At 44.1% G+C, this 17,617-nt stretch overlaps 1 protein-coding gene across 1 annotated transcript in view; it reads left to right on the top strand.

Moving 5' to 3' along the window:
- Positions 1 to 10,693, top strand: part of LOC118380140 (threonine--tRNA ligase 1, cytoplasmic-like) — a 53,092-nt gene extending 42,399 nt beyond the window's left edge. The window contains exons 17-18 of the mRNA XM_052460798.1: positions 1,719 to 1,906; positions 10,017 to 10,693. Coding sequence (XP_052316758.1) covers positions 1,719 to 1,906; positions 10,017 to 10,165 — 337 coding nt within the window. The 3' untranslated portion in view covers positions 10,166 to 10,693. The remainder of the gene's footprint in view (positions 1 to 1,718; positions 1,907 to 10,016) is intronic.
- Positions 10,694 to 17,617: the final 6,924 nt, after the last annotated feature.

Raw genomic sequence — 17,617 nt, forward strand, 5'->3', positions numbered from 1 at the left:
TCTACTGTAGTAGCTGTCTCTACTAATATAATCTACTGTAGCTGGTAATACTGTCTCTACTAATATCTAATCTACTGTAGCTGGTAATACTGTCTCTACTAATATCTAATCTACTGTAGCTGGTAATACTGTCTCTACTACTATCTAATCTACTGTAGCTGGTAATACTGTCTCTACTACTATCTAATCTACTGTAGCTGGTAATACTGTCTCTACTACTATCTAATCTACTGTAGCTGGTAATACTGTCTCTACTACTATCTAATCTACTGTAGCTGGTAATACTGTCTCTACTAATATCTAATCTACTGTAGCTGGTAATACTGTCTCTACTACTATCTAATCTACTGTAGCTGGTAATACTGTCTCTACTAATATCTAATCTACTGTAGCTGGTAATACTGTCTCTACTAATATCTAATCTACTGTAGCTGGTAATACTGTCTCTACTACTATCTAATCTACTGTAGCTGGTAATACTGTCTCTACTACTATCTAATCTACTGTAGCTGGTAATACTGTCTCTACTACTGTCTCTTACTAATATCTAATCTACTGTAGCTGGTAATACTGTCTAATCTACTGTAGCTACTGTCTCTACTACTATCTAATCTACTGTAGCTGGTAATACTGTCTCTCTACTATCTAATCTACTGTAGCTGGTAATACTGTCTCTACTATATCTAATCTACTGTAGCTGGTAATACTGTCTCTACTATCTAATCTACTGTAGCTGGTAATACTGTCTCTACTATCTAATCTACTGTAGCTGGTAATACTGTCTCTACTAATATCTAATCTACTGTAGCTAGTAATACTGTTTCTACTATCTAATCTACTGTAGCTGGTAATACTGTTTCTACTAATATCTAATCTACTGTAGCTGGTAATACTGTCTCTACTAATATCTAATCTACTGTAGCTGGTAATACTGTCTCTACTAATATCTAATCTACTGTAGCTGGTAATATTAATATGTTCACTCCTGTCAGACTTTTAGGTTAGATCTTTTACCTGCGGCTCTAAACATATATATGCCATAAACACTCCCATAGGAACACAGCCGTTTCAGAAGTGCAATGTCATTTTTCGTCATACAGGAATACTTTCCCCCCTAAGGTTACTGTATGCGTTCCAGTCGAACCAACAATTCACACACCTGTGATCTTTTTTGTTCGTTTTGGTCTTCGGCGGGATTTTATTTTCGTGCGCAAACATTTTCTTCTTACGGTAAGTCAAAGTTCGGCAGCCGAATTCTACTCCTAGTGGGAACTACAGATGGGATTCTTTGAAGTGACTAAGACCTCTGCAAGAATGTAAAAATTAATTACAGATTACTTGCTTTATCTTAGATGAATTCAACTTATTTTGAGGAAGTGATAGTGTGTATGTTGCTACGGTGGCTCAAGAGGGACAAACAGCCGTAATGTTTTTCAAGAGAAGATTCTTAGGGCGTATGCAAGTACAGCCTTTTGTTTCGCCCAGTTCAGCTTTATGCAGGATTTTACAGGAGAAACATTCTTATGACATTTCCATCAGTAAGATTGGAGTTTGATTTCCAAAACGACGACGGCTGTAGCTTTCAAATTTAATTGTCACTTGAAAAGAAAATTAGTTGGTTGCCCCAAAACAAATCTCAGGAGCTGGTACCGGATCCAAAGCAGCTGTTAGAGTTTTAACCTCTTAACTCTGTAATAAGATGTCAATACCCTCCCCAGGCCGCTGTGGCTGTCTCCTCGTCAGGTGATGGTGGTACCTGTAGGACCCACACTGGATGACTATGCTCAGAAGATCCGTGATGATTTCCACCGTGGAGGTCTGATGACAGACGTAGACTGTGATGCCAGCTGCACCCTGAACAAGAAGATACGCAACGCACAGCTGGCACAGTACAACTTCATCCTGGGTAAGTGGTGGTGGGGTCTAGGGTATGGGCTGAGTGGTGGGGTCTCGGGTATGGGCTGAGTGGTGGGGTATGGGCTTTGAGCTGAGTGGTGGGTTATGGGCTGAGTGGTGGGGTATGGGCTGAGTGGTGGGGTATGGGCTGAGTGGTGGGGTATGGGCTGAGTGGTGGGGTATGGGCTGAGTGGTGGGGTCTAGGGTATGGTTTATTATTTGTTATGAAATTTACAGGCAAATCATTACGGAATCATAGTCTCTCAGCCTGTCTTTGGTGCTAATGTAACGTTAGCAATGCTAGCTAGCTAAACCTGCTGCATCTGAAATGGTTTGTTCAACGATAACTGACGTACTGTCCAAGCAGCCATCTGGAGGCCTGCCTATTGGAACTAATAAATGTATGAAGTTTACAAGTAATTCGATATGAAAATATAGGCTGTTTAGAAAGTGCACCAATGGCTGCCGGAGCTACAACTTTGGTCGGTGATGGTGGGAGTGATTTTGCCAGATGGAATCATGGGAGTTTGAGCCTTGAACAACATGTAAAAATGTTAAGCTGATTTTAAATCTCATTCTATAGGTTGAGTGTCTATTTAAAATATTTAAACATTTTATTAGACCACGACAACCAGAGCTACATGCAGCAGGGAGATCCAATATGATCAGAACTACACGTTATTAGACCACGACAACCAGAGCAACATGCAGCAGGGAGATCCAATATGATCAGAACTACACGTTATTAGACCACGACAACCAGAGCAACATGCAGCAGGGAGATCAATATGATCAGAACTACACATATTAGACCACGACAACCAGAGCAACATGCAGCAGGGAGATCCAATATGATCAGAACTACACATATTAGACCACAACAACCAGAGCAACATGCAACAGGGAGATCCAATATGATCAGAACTACACGTTATTAGACCACGACAACCAGAGCAACATGCAGCAGGGAGATCCAATATGATCAGAACTACACATATTAGACCACAACAACCAGAGCAACATGCAGCAGGGAGATCCAATATGATCAGAACTACACACGTTATTAGACCACAACAACCAGAGCAACATGCAGCAGGGAGATCCAATATGATCAGAACTACACATATTAGACCACGACAACCAGAGCTACATGCAGCAGGGAGATCCAATATGATCAGAACTACACGTTATTAGACCACGACAACCAGAGCAACATGCAGCAGGGAGATCCAATATGATCAGAACTACACATATTAGACCACGACAACCAGAGCAACATGCAGCAGGGAGATCCAATATGATCAGAACTACACATATTAGACCACAACAACCAGAGCAACATGCAGCAGGGAGATCCAATATGATCAGAACTACACACGTTATTAGACCACAACAACCAGAGCAACATGCAACAGGGAGATCCAATATGATCAGAACTACACGTTATTAGACCACGACAACCAGAGCAACATGCAGCAGGGAGATCCAATATGATCAGAACTACACATATTAGACCACGACAACCAGAGCAACATGCAGCAGGGAGATCCAATATGATCAGAACTACACATATTAGACCACGACAACCAGAGCAACATGCAGCAGGGAGATCCAATATGATCAGAACTACACATATTAGACCACGACAACCAGAGCAACATGCAGCAGGGAGATCCAATATGATCAGAACTACACATATTAGACCACGACAACCAGAGCAACATGCAGCAGGGAGATCCAATATGATCAGAACTACACATATTAGACCACGACAACCAGAGCAACATGCAGCAGGGAGATCCAATATGATCAGAACTACACATATTAGACCACGACAACCAGAGCAACATGCAGCAGGGAGATCCAATATGATCAGAACTACACGTTATTAGACCACGACAACCAGAGCAACATGCAGCAGGGAGATCCAATATGATCAGAACTACACACGTTATTAGACCACAACAACCAGAGCAACATGCAGCAGGGAGATCCAATATGATCAGAACTACACGTTATTAGACCACGACAACCAGAGCAACATGCAGCAGGGAGATCCAATATGATCAGAACTACACATATTAGACCACGACAACCAGAGCAACATGCAGCAGGGAGATCCAATATGATCAGAACTACACACGTTATTAGACCACGACAACCAGAGCAACATGCAGCAGGGAGATCCAATATGATCAGAACTACACATGTTATTAGACCACAACAACCAGAGCAACATGCAGCAGGGAGATCCAATATGATCAGAACTACACATATTAGACCACAACAACCAGAGCAACATGCAGCAGGGAGATCCAATATGATCAGAACTACACATGTTATTAGACCACGACAACCAGAGCAACATGCAGCAGGGAGATCCAATATGATCAGAACTACACGTTATTAGACCACAACAACCAGAGCAACATGCAGCAGGGAGATCCAATATGATCAGAACTACACATATTAGACCACGACAACCAGAGCAACATGCAGCAGGGAGATCCAATATGATCAGAACTACACATATTAGACCACGACAACCAGAGCAACATGCAGCAGGGAGATCAATATGATCAGAACTACACGTTATTAGACCACGACAACCAGAGCAACATGCAGCAGGGAGATCCAATATGATCAGAACTACACGTTATTAGACCACGACAACCAGAGCAACATGCAGCAGGGAGATCCAATATGATCAGAACTACACATATTAGACCACGACAACCAGAGCAACATGCAGCAGGGAGATCCAATATGATCAGAACTACACATGTTATTAGACCACGACAACCAGAGCAACATGCAACAGGGAGATCCAATATGATCAGAACTACACTTTATTAGACCACGACAACCAGAGCAACATGCAGCAGGGAGATCCAATATGATCAGAACTACACATATTAGACCACGACAACCAGAGCAACATGCAGCAGGGAGATCCAATATGATCAGAACTACACGTTATTAGACCACAACAACCAGAGCAACATGCAACAGGGAGATCCAATATGATCAGAACTACACGTTATTAGACCACGACAACCAGAGCAACATGCAGCAGGGAGATCCAATATGATCAGAACTACACATATTAGACCACGACAACCAGAGCAACATGCAGCAGGGAGATCCAATATGATCAGAACTACACATATTAGACCACGACAACCAGAGCAACATGCAGCAGGGAGATCCAATATGATCAGAACTACACATATTAGACCACGACAACCAGAGCAACATGCAGCAGGGAGATCCAATATGATCAGAACTACACATATTAGACCACGACAACCAGAGCAACATGCAGCAGGGAGATCCAATATGATCAGAACTACACATATTAGACCACGACAACCAGAGCAACATGCAGCAGGAGATCCAATATGATCAGAACTACACATATTAGACCACGACAACCAGAGCAACATGCAGCAGGGAGATCCAATATGATCAGAACTACACGTTATTAGACCACGACAACCAGAGCAACATGCAGCAGGGAGATCCAATATGATCAGAACTACACACGTTATTAGACCACAACAACCAGAGCAACATGCAGCAGGGAGATCCAATATGATCAGAACTACACGTTATTAGACCACGACAACCAGAGCAACATGCAGCAGGGAGATCCAATATGATCAGAACTACACATATTAGACCACGACAACCAGAGCAACATGCAGCAGGGAGATCCAATATGATCAGAACTACACACGTTATTAGACCACGACAACCAGAGCAACATGCAGCAGGGAGATCCAATATGATCAGAACTACACATGTTATTAGACCACAACAACCAGAGCAACATGCAGCAGGGAGATCCAATATGATCAGAACTACACATATTAGACCACAACAACCAGAGCAACATGCAGCAGGGAGATCAATATGATCAGAACTACACATGTTATTAGACCACGACAACCAGAGCAACATGCAGCAGGGAGATCCAATATGATCAGAACTACACGTTATTAGACCACAACAACCAGAGCAACATGCAGCAGGGAGATCCAATATGATCAGAACTACACATATTAGACCACGACAACCAGAGCAACATGCAGCAGGGAGATCCAATATGATCAGAACTACACATATTAGACCACGACAACCAGAGCAACATGCAGCAGGGAGATCAATATGATCAGAACTACACGTTACGACAACCAGAGCAACATGCAGCAGGGAGAGCAGGGAGATCCAATATGATCAGAACTACACATATTAGACCACGACAACCAGAGCAACATGCAGCAGGGAGATCAATATGATCAGAACTACACATATTAGACCACGACAACCAGAGCAACATGCAGCAGGGAGATCCAATATGATCAGAACTACACGTTATTAGACCACGACAACCAGAGCAACATGCAGCAGGGAGATCCAATATGATCAGAACTACACGTTATTAGACCACAACAACCAGAGCAACATGCAGCAGGGAGATCCAATATGATCAGAACTACACGTTATTAGACCACGACAACCAGAGCAACATGCAGCAGGGAGATCCAATATGATCAGAACTACACATATTAGACCACGACAACCAGAGCAACATGCAGCAGGGAGATCCAATATGATCAGAACTACACATGTTATTAGACCACGACAACCAGAGCAACATGCAGCAGGGAGATCCAATATGATCAGAACTACACATGACCACGACAACCAGAGCAACATGCAGCAGGGAGATCCAATATGATCAGAACTACACATATTAGACCACAACAACCAGAGCAACATGCAACAGGGAGATCCAATATGATCAGAACTACACGTTATTAGACCACAACAACCAGAGCAACATGCAGCAGGGAGATCCAATATGATCAGAACTACACATATTAGACCATGACAACCAGAGCAACATGCAGCAGGGAGATCCAATATGATCAGAACTACACATGTTATTAGACCACAACAACCAGAGCAACATGCAACAGGGAGATCCAATATGATCAGAACTACACGTTATTAGACCACGACAACCAGAGCAACATGCAGCAGGGAGATCCAATATGATCAGAACTACACGTTATTAGACCACGACAACCAGAGCAACATGCAGCAGGGAGATCCAATATGATCAGAACTACACATATTAGACCACGACAACCAGAGCAACATGCAGCAGGGAGATCCAATATGATCAGAACTACACATATTAGACCACGACAACCAGAGCAACATGCAGCAGGGAGATCCAATATGATCAGAACTACACGTTATTAGACCACGACAACCAGAGCAACATGCAGCAGGGAGATCCAATATGATCAGAACTACACGTTATTAGACCACGACAACCAGAGCAACATGCAGCAGGGAGATCCAATATGATCAGAACTACACGTTATTAGACCACGACAACCAGAGCAACATGCAACAGGGAGATCCAATATGATCAGAACTACACGTTATTAGACCACGACAACCAGAGCAACATGCAGCAGGGAGATCCAATATGATCAGAACTACACGTTATTAGACCACGACAACCAGAGCAACATGCAGCAGGGAGATCCAATATGATCAGAACTACATGTTATTAGACCACGACAACCAGAGCAACATGCAACAGGGAGATCCAATATGATCAGAACTACACATATTAGACCACGACAACCAGAGCAACATGCAGCAGGGAGATCCAATATGATCAGAACTACACGTTATTAGACCACGACAACCAGAGCAACATGCAGCAGGGAGATCCAATATGATCAGAACTACACACGTTATTAGACCACAACAACCAGAGCAACATGCAACAGGGAGATCCAATATGATCAGAACTACACGTTATTAGACCACGACAACCAGAGCAACATGCAGCAGGGAGATCAATATGATCAGAACTACACATATTAGACCACAACAACCAGAGCAACATGCAGCAGGGAGATCCAATATGATCAGAACTACACACGTTATTAGACCACAACAACCAGAGCAACATGCAACAGGGAGATCCAATATGATCAGAAAACTACACATATTAGACCACGACAACCAGAGCAACATGGAGCAGGGAGATCCAATATGATCAGAACTACACGTTATTAGACCACGACAACCAGAGCAACATGCAGCAGGGAGATCCAATATGATCAGAACTACACGTTATTAGACCACGACAACCAGAGCAACATGCAGCAGGGAGATCCAATATGATCAGAACTACACATATTAGACCACGACAACCAGAGCAACATGCAGCAGGGAGATCCAATATGATCAGAACTACACGTTATTAGACCACAACAACCAGAGCAACATGCAGCAGGGAGATCCAATATGATCAGAACTACACATATTAGACCACGACAACCAGAGCAACATGCAGCAGGGAGATCCAATATGATCAGAACTACACATGTTATTAGACCACGACAACCAGAGCAACATGCAGCAGGGAGATCCAATATGATCAGAACTACACATATTAGACCACGACAACCAGAGCAACATGCAGCAGGGAGATCCAATATGATCAGAACTACACGTTATTAGACCACGACAACCAGAGCAACATGCAGCAGGGAGATCCAATATGATCAGAACTACACGTTATTAGACCACGACAACCAGAGCAACATGCAGCAGGGAGATCCAATATGATCAGAACTACACGTTATTAGACCACGACAACCAGAGCAACATGCAACAGGGAGATCCAATATGATCAGAACTACACGTTATTAGACCACGACAACCAGAGCAACATGCAGCAGGGAGATCCAATATGATCAGAACTACACGTTATTAGACCACGACAACCAGAGCAACATGCAGCAGGGAGATCCAATATGATCAGAACTACATGTTATTAGACCACGACAACCAGAGCAACATGCAACAGGGAGATCCAATATGATCAGAACTACACATATTAGACCACGACAACCAGAGCAACATGCAGCAGGGAGATCCAATATGATCAGAACTACACGTTATTAGACCACGACAACCAGAGCAACATGCAGCAGGGAGATCCAATATGATCAGAACTACACATATTAGACCACGACAACCAGAGCAACATGCAGCAGGGAGATCCAATATGATCAGAACTACACACGTTATTAGACCACAACAACCAGAGCAACATGCAACAGGGAGATCCAATATGATCAGAAAACTACACATATTAGACCACGACAACCAGAGCAACATGGAGCAGGGAGATCCAATATGATCAGAACTACACATGTTATTAGACCACGACAACCAGAGCAACATGCAGCAGGGAGATCCAATATGATCAGAACTACACATATTAGACCACGACAACCAGAGCAACATGCAGCAGGGAGATCCAATATGATCAGAACTACACGTTATTAGACCACGACAACCAGAGCAACATGCAGCAGGGAGATCCAATATGATCAGAACTACACGTTATTAGACCACGACAACCAGAGCAACATGCAGCAGGGAGATCCAATATGATCAGAACTACACGTTATTAGACCACAACAACCAGAGCTACATGCAGCAGGGAGATCCAATATGATTATTATTATGATCAGAACTACACGTTATTAGACCACGACAACCAGAGCAACATGCAACAGGGAGATCCAATATGATCAGAACTACACGTTATTAGACCACGACAACCAGAGCAACATGCAACAGGGAGATCCAATATGATCAGAACTACACGTTATTAGACCACGACAACCAGAGCAACATGCAGCAGGGAGATCCAATATGATCAGAACTACACATATTAGACCACGACAACCAGAGCAACATGCAGCAGGGATATCCAATATGATCAGAACTACACGTTATTAGACCACGACAACCAGAGCAACATGCAGCAGGGAGATCAATATGATCAGAACTACACATATTAGACCACAACAACCAGAGCAACATGCAGCAGGGAGATCCAATATGATCAGAAAACTACACATGTTATTAGACAGCTGGAAATGACAGGCCATAATTGATTGTATTAGTCATCTCAGGGATTCTACTTGAAAGCGTAACAGAGAAGCAATTTAGGGTTTTATCACTAAACAGTCAAGACATTAAATCATAATGAAATCCTCTTTTCTGTCCAGTTGTGGGAGAGAAGGAGAAGACCAGCGAGACGGTGAACGTGCGTACGCGTGACAACAAGGTGCACGGAGAGCGCAGCGTCAATGAGTGTATGGAGCGTCTCAAACAGCTGAAGGCCTCACGCAGCCGCAACGCGGAGGAGGAATTCTGATACCTCTGACGGTCCTTCAGTGAACCGCATCTCAGAGGATTTAAACTTCACTGGTTCAACTTCAAACACAAAGTGAAGAACTTCCGAGTCCTTAGGGGGAGCTCACTCGCTCGGTCTTTTACTTAACTTGACTACGCATCTGTCTGCATTTCTTAATAAAGTTGTTTTTTTTGTGGGTTTTTTTTTGCTTTTTGAGATCACATTCTAATTCGTTGAACGTTTTGATGAAACAAAGCATAAATCGCAACTCTTTCAATGGAACCTCCAATGTCCTCTCTTGTAATATGTGAAACTCGTGATACTGTCGATGATCTGTTGTGGAAATGTTACAAGGGATGACCTCTCCTTTTAAAATTGATTTATGCCACTTTGCCTCTTTCTCCTCATTGGTTTACATTATAAAGGGAAACAAGAAAAAGACAGGGTTACTGCTGTCAACTGTAGGAATAACCGTTTTCATCACATCAAAGAATTGTAAATATGTAATGCAATTTTGAAAACGTAAAAAATAAAATATTTCTTACATTAGTTTTGTTTTCCAATGTCCTATCACCACCGGCACTGTCCAAAATGGCACCACTCTTGTAAAGATTGGTTGGTTTATTGATTTATGAAAGGAAATGGAAGCTGTGTAGAAGCCCTGTGTTGATTGCTAGATGTCAATGTCGAACCAATGCAGTGATATACATTTTATTAGCTTGCTATGAGCTGCTTTTCCTGAACATGTCTGACATAGCTAGCTAGTTCTAGTGTCCATTAAATGTTACAGCCACAACATCATGATCATCTAGTCCTGCAGAGCAGTGAGGAGGAGAAATGCCTGCTTTGGGTGAGCTAGCTGAAACATCAACTAGCTAGCTGGAACATCAGCTAGCTAGCTGGAACATCAGGAACATCAACTAGCTAGCTGGAACATCAACTAGCTAGCTGGAACATCAGCTAGCTAGCTGGAGCATCAGGAACATCAACTAGCTAGCTGGAACATCAACTAGCTAGCTGGAACATCAGCTAGCTAGCTGGAACATCAACTAGCTAGCTGGAACATCAGCTAGCTTGCTGGAACATCAACTAGCTATTTGTAGTGTAAACTACTTCCTGGCTGTCCAGGAGTGACATTGGACTAGGCCATAGTGTCTCCCAACCTGTCTCAGTCCCCAGTATTTATTCTACAGTGTCTTATGGTCCGGTGGGCTAGGGCCTTATCTGGACCTGTATTCACAAAAGCGTCTTAGAGTAGGACTGCCGATCTAGGATCAGTCTTTACTTTTACATCATAATGAATCAAATTCTCTTGACTTTTGGGACCTGACAGATTCCTCCCGCCTTTCCGACACCTGGCCTCTGATTTCACGGGCCGTTCTACCTTGTCCCAGACTCCTGCTGTTGATCAGGGCTGTCCTGATTAACGTGAGACAATAGTAATGCATTTGGAACAACAACAGCGAGTGTTGTGTTGGGGTTGTATATCCTTACCTTGCTAATGTGAACATTTAGCTGGTCCGGAGTGGACTACATTTGAATCGAAATGATTCACTAGAATGGCTAACATCCATCATTATCCATGACTACCATCCACATGTACTCCACCCCCTCTTTTTTAATGAATACTCCTCAATCTATTGTACATGGAGCAATGTGTTTTATATATTCATGATTAATATTCCCTTTTGTCAATAACAGCTTCTGCACATCATGACAACATGCTTGAATGAAAACGTCTTTCGACTTTATGGAGATTACGGGGGTGATTCTGTCGCCCCATCAGCTTTTATTTTGTGCCAATATGTCAAAGTTCTCAATTAGGAAGATGGTGCTGTTCATAATGCCATGTTCAGGACTGTTGATGTCCACAGGACTCCTAATGCTGTGTTGAAGAAGCAGCATGGATGGAGGAGGGAAACGGACAGTTTGTCTCTCTACCACGCCTTGTCTCTACCACGCCTTGTCTCTACCACGCCTTGTCTCTACCACGCCTTGCCTCTACCACGCCTTGCCTCTACCACGCCTTGTCTCTACCACGCCTTGTCTCTACCACGCCCTGTCTCTACCACGCCTTGTCTCTACCACGCCTTGTCTCTACCACGCCTTGTCTCTACCACGCCTCGTCTCTACCACGCCTCGTCTCTACCACGCCTCGTCTCTACCACGCCTTGCCTCTACCACGCCTTGTCTCTACCACGCCTTGTCTCTACCACGCCTTGTCTCTACCACGCCTTGTCTCTACCACGCCTTGCCTCTACCACGCCTTGTCTCTACCACGCCTTGTCTCTACCACGCCTTGCCTCTACCACGCCTTGTCTCTACCACGCCTTGTCTCTACCGCGCCTTGTCTCTACCGCGCCTTGTCTCTACCGCGCCTTGCCTCTACCGCGCCTTGTCTCTACCGCGCCTTGTCTCTACCGCGCCTTGCCTCTACCGCGCCTTGTCTCTACCACGCCTTGCCTCTACCACGCCTTGCCTCTACCACGCCTTGCCTCTACCACGCCTTGCCTCTACCACGCCTTGTCTCTACCACCCCTTGCCTCTACCACGGCTTGCCTCTACCACGGCTTGCCTCTACCACGCCTTGTCTCTACCACGCCTTGTCTCTACCACGGCTTGTCTCTACCACGCCTTGCCTCTACCACGCCTTGTCTCCACCACGGCCTGTCTCCGCCACGCCTTGTCTCCACCACGCCTTGTCTCCACCACGCCTTGTCTCTACCACGCCTTGTCTCCACCACGCCTTGTCTCCACCACGCCTTGTCTCTACCACGCCTTGCCTCTACCACGCCTTGTCTCTACCACGCCTTGTCTCTACCACGCCTTGTCTCTACCACGCCTTGTCTCTACCACGCCTTGTCTCTACCACGCCTTGTCTCTACCACGCCTTGTCTCTACCACGCCTTGTCTCTACCACGCCTTGCCTCTACCACGCCTTGTCTCTACCACGCCTTGTCTCTACCACGCCTTGTCTCCACCACGGCCTGTCTCTACCACGCCTCGTCTCTACCACGCCTTGTCTCTACCACGCCTTGTCTCCACCACGGCCTGTCTCTACCACGGCTTGTCTCTACCACGCCTTGTCTCTACCACGCCTTGTCTCTACCACGCCTTGTCTCTACCACGCCTTGTCTCTACCACGCCTTGTCTCTACCACGCCTTGCCTCCACCACGCCCTGTCTCTACCACGCCTTGTCTCTACCACGCCTTGCCTCTACCACGCCTTGTCTCTACCACGCCTCGTCTCTACCACGCCTCGTCTCTACCACGCCTCGTCTCTACCACGCCTCGTCTCTACCACGCCTCGTCTCTACAACGCCTCGTCTCTACAACGCCTCGTCTCTACCACGCCTCGTCTCTACCACGGCTTCACCAAGTCATCCAATGTTTGCTTAATCAACAATTGGACCAACTTCTAAACATTTTTTTTCTGTTCTGTTTTTTATGCTGTGAGTAATTTAGCAGGACTATAGTATAATTGATTGGGTTTAAATGTTTCTTAAATACAGTTATTTGATGCATGCAGTGCTTGTCAGAGCCTCAGGGGGGCGCTGATTCAGAAAGGTGAGAGCTTCCAACAGACCGACAGCATTATTTGGATAAGTATGCGACAACAGTTCAACATTCACCTTCTACTACCGTTTCTATCAAGCCGTCTGTACATACAGTTTGACTCATACATTCGATAAATTCAACATATGCACCACACCGAACGCACTGCTGCAAGGCAAATGCAACGTTTCATTGGAAATTAATGTAATTCTGGTTGTCAGAAATGTAATGACGCCGTCGGTGTGGTCGAAGCGTCACCCTTCCTGGTGGAGAGACTCATCTCCCTCAACCCAATAGACTTCAATGTGCTTATCCATGGGGTCTCTCATAGGCTGGTACGGTAGCGTGTTATCTTCTCAGACAAGGAGCCTAGAGATGAAACTACAGGCCTTCCTAAAACAAAATTAAATGTGCGGGTCACAGGACTTGAAACTGGTGTGTAACGGGCAACAGACCTGACGTCGCAAAATAAATGTAGAAATCCTTGTCATTCAATTGTTGCACCCACACTGCTCGCGCAAGCCAAAGACCGTCTGCGACGTCAAGGGCTAAAATAGGACTCATTCCTATTTCTGACACAGATCGTTACTGCACGTCCTGCCTCTCCCATCTCATTGGTTTATAGAGGCAGGTACCCACGTTTGCTGGTCGTCGTGGTAATACAATGAACGTTTAGATGCGATCACCATATAAGTTAAACAATGGAGGAGAGATGACTAGAAACGATTCGGTTGGCCATTTTATGTGTGGATTATTGTCGGAGAAGAGGTCCTTGTTTGTGCATTTCAGGTAAAATAACAACTCAAGGTTTATATCCCAGGACAAATTAGCTATCAACAGCAAGCTAACTAAATCGGACAAATTAACGTTAGCTAGCAAGTGCAAGCTAAGTAGCTAAATTGCCATACATGTTTAATGATTTTCGACCTGTCCCAAAATTAACGTCATTGGTTCAGAGTTTGTTTTGATATTTTAACCTGCGTGTTGTGATCGCGTTTGGTGTGGGGGGCTAAATTAATGTATGCACGATGGTGAATCGATTACATAACTGTACATGTAAACCTGTAGAGATTTAACTTCACTCAATCTTCAAGAGCAGTGGTCACCAACCGGTCGATCACGACCACTGGTCCATCTCCAAGGCATACTATCAAGAGCAGTGATACAAGACAGAGCTGTGATACTATCCAGAGTAGTGATACTATCAAGAGCAGTGATACAAGACAGAGCTGTGATACTATCCAGAGTAGTGATACTATCCAGAGTAGTGATACTATCCAGAGCAGTGATACTATCCAGAGCAGTGATACTATCCAGAGCAGTGATACTATCCAGAGTAGTGATACTTTCCAGAGCAGTGATACTAGCAGTGATACTATCCAGAGCAGTGATACTATCCAGAGTAGTGATACTATCCAGAGCAGTGATACTAGCAGTGATACTATCCAGAGCAGTGATACTATCCAGAGTAGTGATACTTGCAGTGATACTATCCAGAGCAGTGATACTATCCAGGGCAGTGATACTATCAGTGCGGTGATACTATCCAGAGCAGTGATACTAGCAGTGATACTATCCAGAGCAGTGATACTAGCAGTGATACTATCCAGAGCAGTGATACTATCCAGAGCAGTGATACTATCCAGAGCAGTGATACTAGTAGTGATACTATCCAGAGCAGTGATACTATTCAGAGTAGTGATATTATCCAGAGCAGTGATACTATCCAGAGGAGTGATACTATCCAGAGTAGTGATACTATCCAGAGCAGTGATGATACTATCCAGAGCAGTGATACTAGTAGTGATACTATCCAGAGTAGTGATACTATCCAGAGCAGTGATACTATCCAGAGTAGTGATACTAGTAGTGATACTATCCAGAGCAGTGATACTAGTAGTGATACTATCCAGAGCAGTGATACTATTCAGAGTAGTGATACTATCCAGAGTAGTGATACTATCCAGAGTAGTGATACTATCCAGAGCAGTGATACTATCCAGAGCAGTGATACTATCCAGAGTAGTGATACTATCCAGAGGAGTGATACTATCCAGAGCAGTGATACTAGTAGTGATACTATCCAGAGCAGTGATACTATCCTGAGCAGTGATACTAGTAGTGATACTATCCAGAGCAGTGATACTATCCAGAGTAGTGATACTATCCAGAGCAGTGATACTATCCAGAGCAGTGATACTATCCTGAGCAGTGATACTAGTAGTGATACTATCCAGAGCAGTGATACTAGTAGTGATACTATCCAGAGCAGTGATACTATCCAGAGTAGTGATACTAGTAGTGATACTATCCAGAGCAGTGATACTAGTAGTGATACTATCCAGAGCAGTGATACTATTCAGAGTAGTGATACTATCCAGAGCAGTGATACTATCCAGAGTAGTGATACTATCCAGAGTAGTGATACTATCCAGAGGAGTGATACTATCCAGAGCAGTGATACTAGTAGTGATACTATCCAGAGCAGTGATACTATCCTGAGCAGTGATACTAGTAGTGATACTATCCAGAGCAGTGATACTATCCAGAGTAGTGATACTATCCAGGGTAGTGATACTATCCAGAGCAGTGATACTATCCAGAGCAGTGATACTATCCTGAGCAGTGATACTAGTAGTGATACTATCCAGAGCAGTGATACTAGCAGTGATACTATCCAGAGTAGTGATACTATCCAGGGTAGTGATACTATCCAGGGTAGTGATACTATCCAGAGCAGTGATACTATCCAGAGCAGTGATACTAGTAGTGATACTATCCAGAGCAGTGATACTATCAGAGCAGTGATACTATCCAGAGTAAGTGAAACTATCCAGAGCAGTGATACTATCCTGAGCAGTGATACTAGCAGTGATACTATCCAGAGTAGTGATACTAGCAGTGATACTATCCAGAGTAGTGATACTAGCAGTGATACTATCCAGAGCAGTGATACTATCCAGAGTAGTGATACTAGCAGTGATACTATCCAGAGCAGTGATACTATCCAGGGCAGTGATACTATCAGTGCGGTGATACTATCAGTGCGGTGATACTATCCATAGCAGTGATACTATCCAGAGCAGTGATACTATCCTGAGCAGTGATACTAGTAGTGATACTATCCAGCAGTGATACTATCCAGAGTAGTGATACTATCTAGAGCAGTGATACTATCCAGAGCAGTGATACTATCCAGAGTAGTGATACTATCCAGAGTAGTGATACTATCTAGAGCAGTGATACTATCCAGAGCAGTGATACTATCCAGAACAGTGGTGCTAGCAGTGATACTATCCAGAGCAGTGATACTATCCAGGGCAGTGATACTATCAGTGCGGTGATACTATCCAGAGCAGTGATACTAGCAGTGATACTATCCAGAGTAGTGATACTATCCAGGGCAGTGATACTATCCAGGGCAGTGATACTATCCAGAGCAGTGATACTATCCAGAGCAGTGATACTATCCAGAGCAGTGATACTATCCTGAGCAGTGATACTAGTAGTGATACTATCCAGAGCAGTGATACTATCCAGAGTAGTGATACTATCCAGAGCAGTGATACTATCCAGAGCAGTGATACTATCCAGAGCAGTGATACTATCCAGAGCAGTGATACTATCCAGAGTAAGTGAAACTATCCAGAGCAGTGATACTAGCAGTGATACTATCCAGATTACTGATACTAGCAGTGATACTATCCAGAGTAGTGATACTATCCAGAGCAGTGATACTATCCAGGGCAGTGATACTATCAGTGCGGTGATACTATCCAGAGGAGTGATACTAGCAGTGATACTATCCAGAGTAATGATACTAGCAGTGATACTATCCATAGTAGTGATACTAGCAGTGATACTATCCAGAGCAGTGATACTATCCAGAGCAGTGATACTATCCAGAGCAGTGATACT

The sequence above is a fragment of the Oncorhynchus keta genome, chromosome 14, assembly GCF_023373465.1.
Source record: "Oncorhynchus keta strain PuntledgeMale-10-30-2019 chromosome 14, Oket_V2, whole genome shotgun sequence".
Lineage (NCBI taxonomy): Eukaryota > Metazoa > Chordata > Actinopteri > Salmoniformes > Salmonidae > Oncorhynchus > Oncorhynchus keta.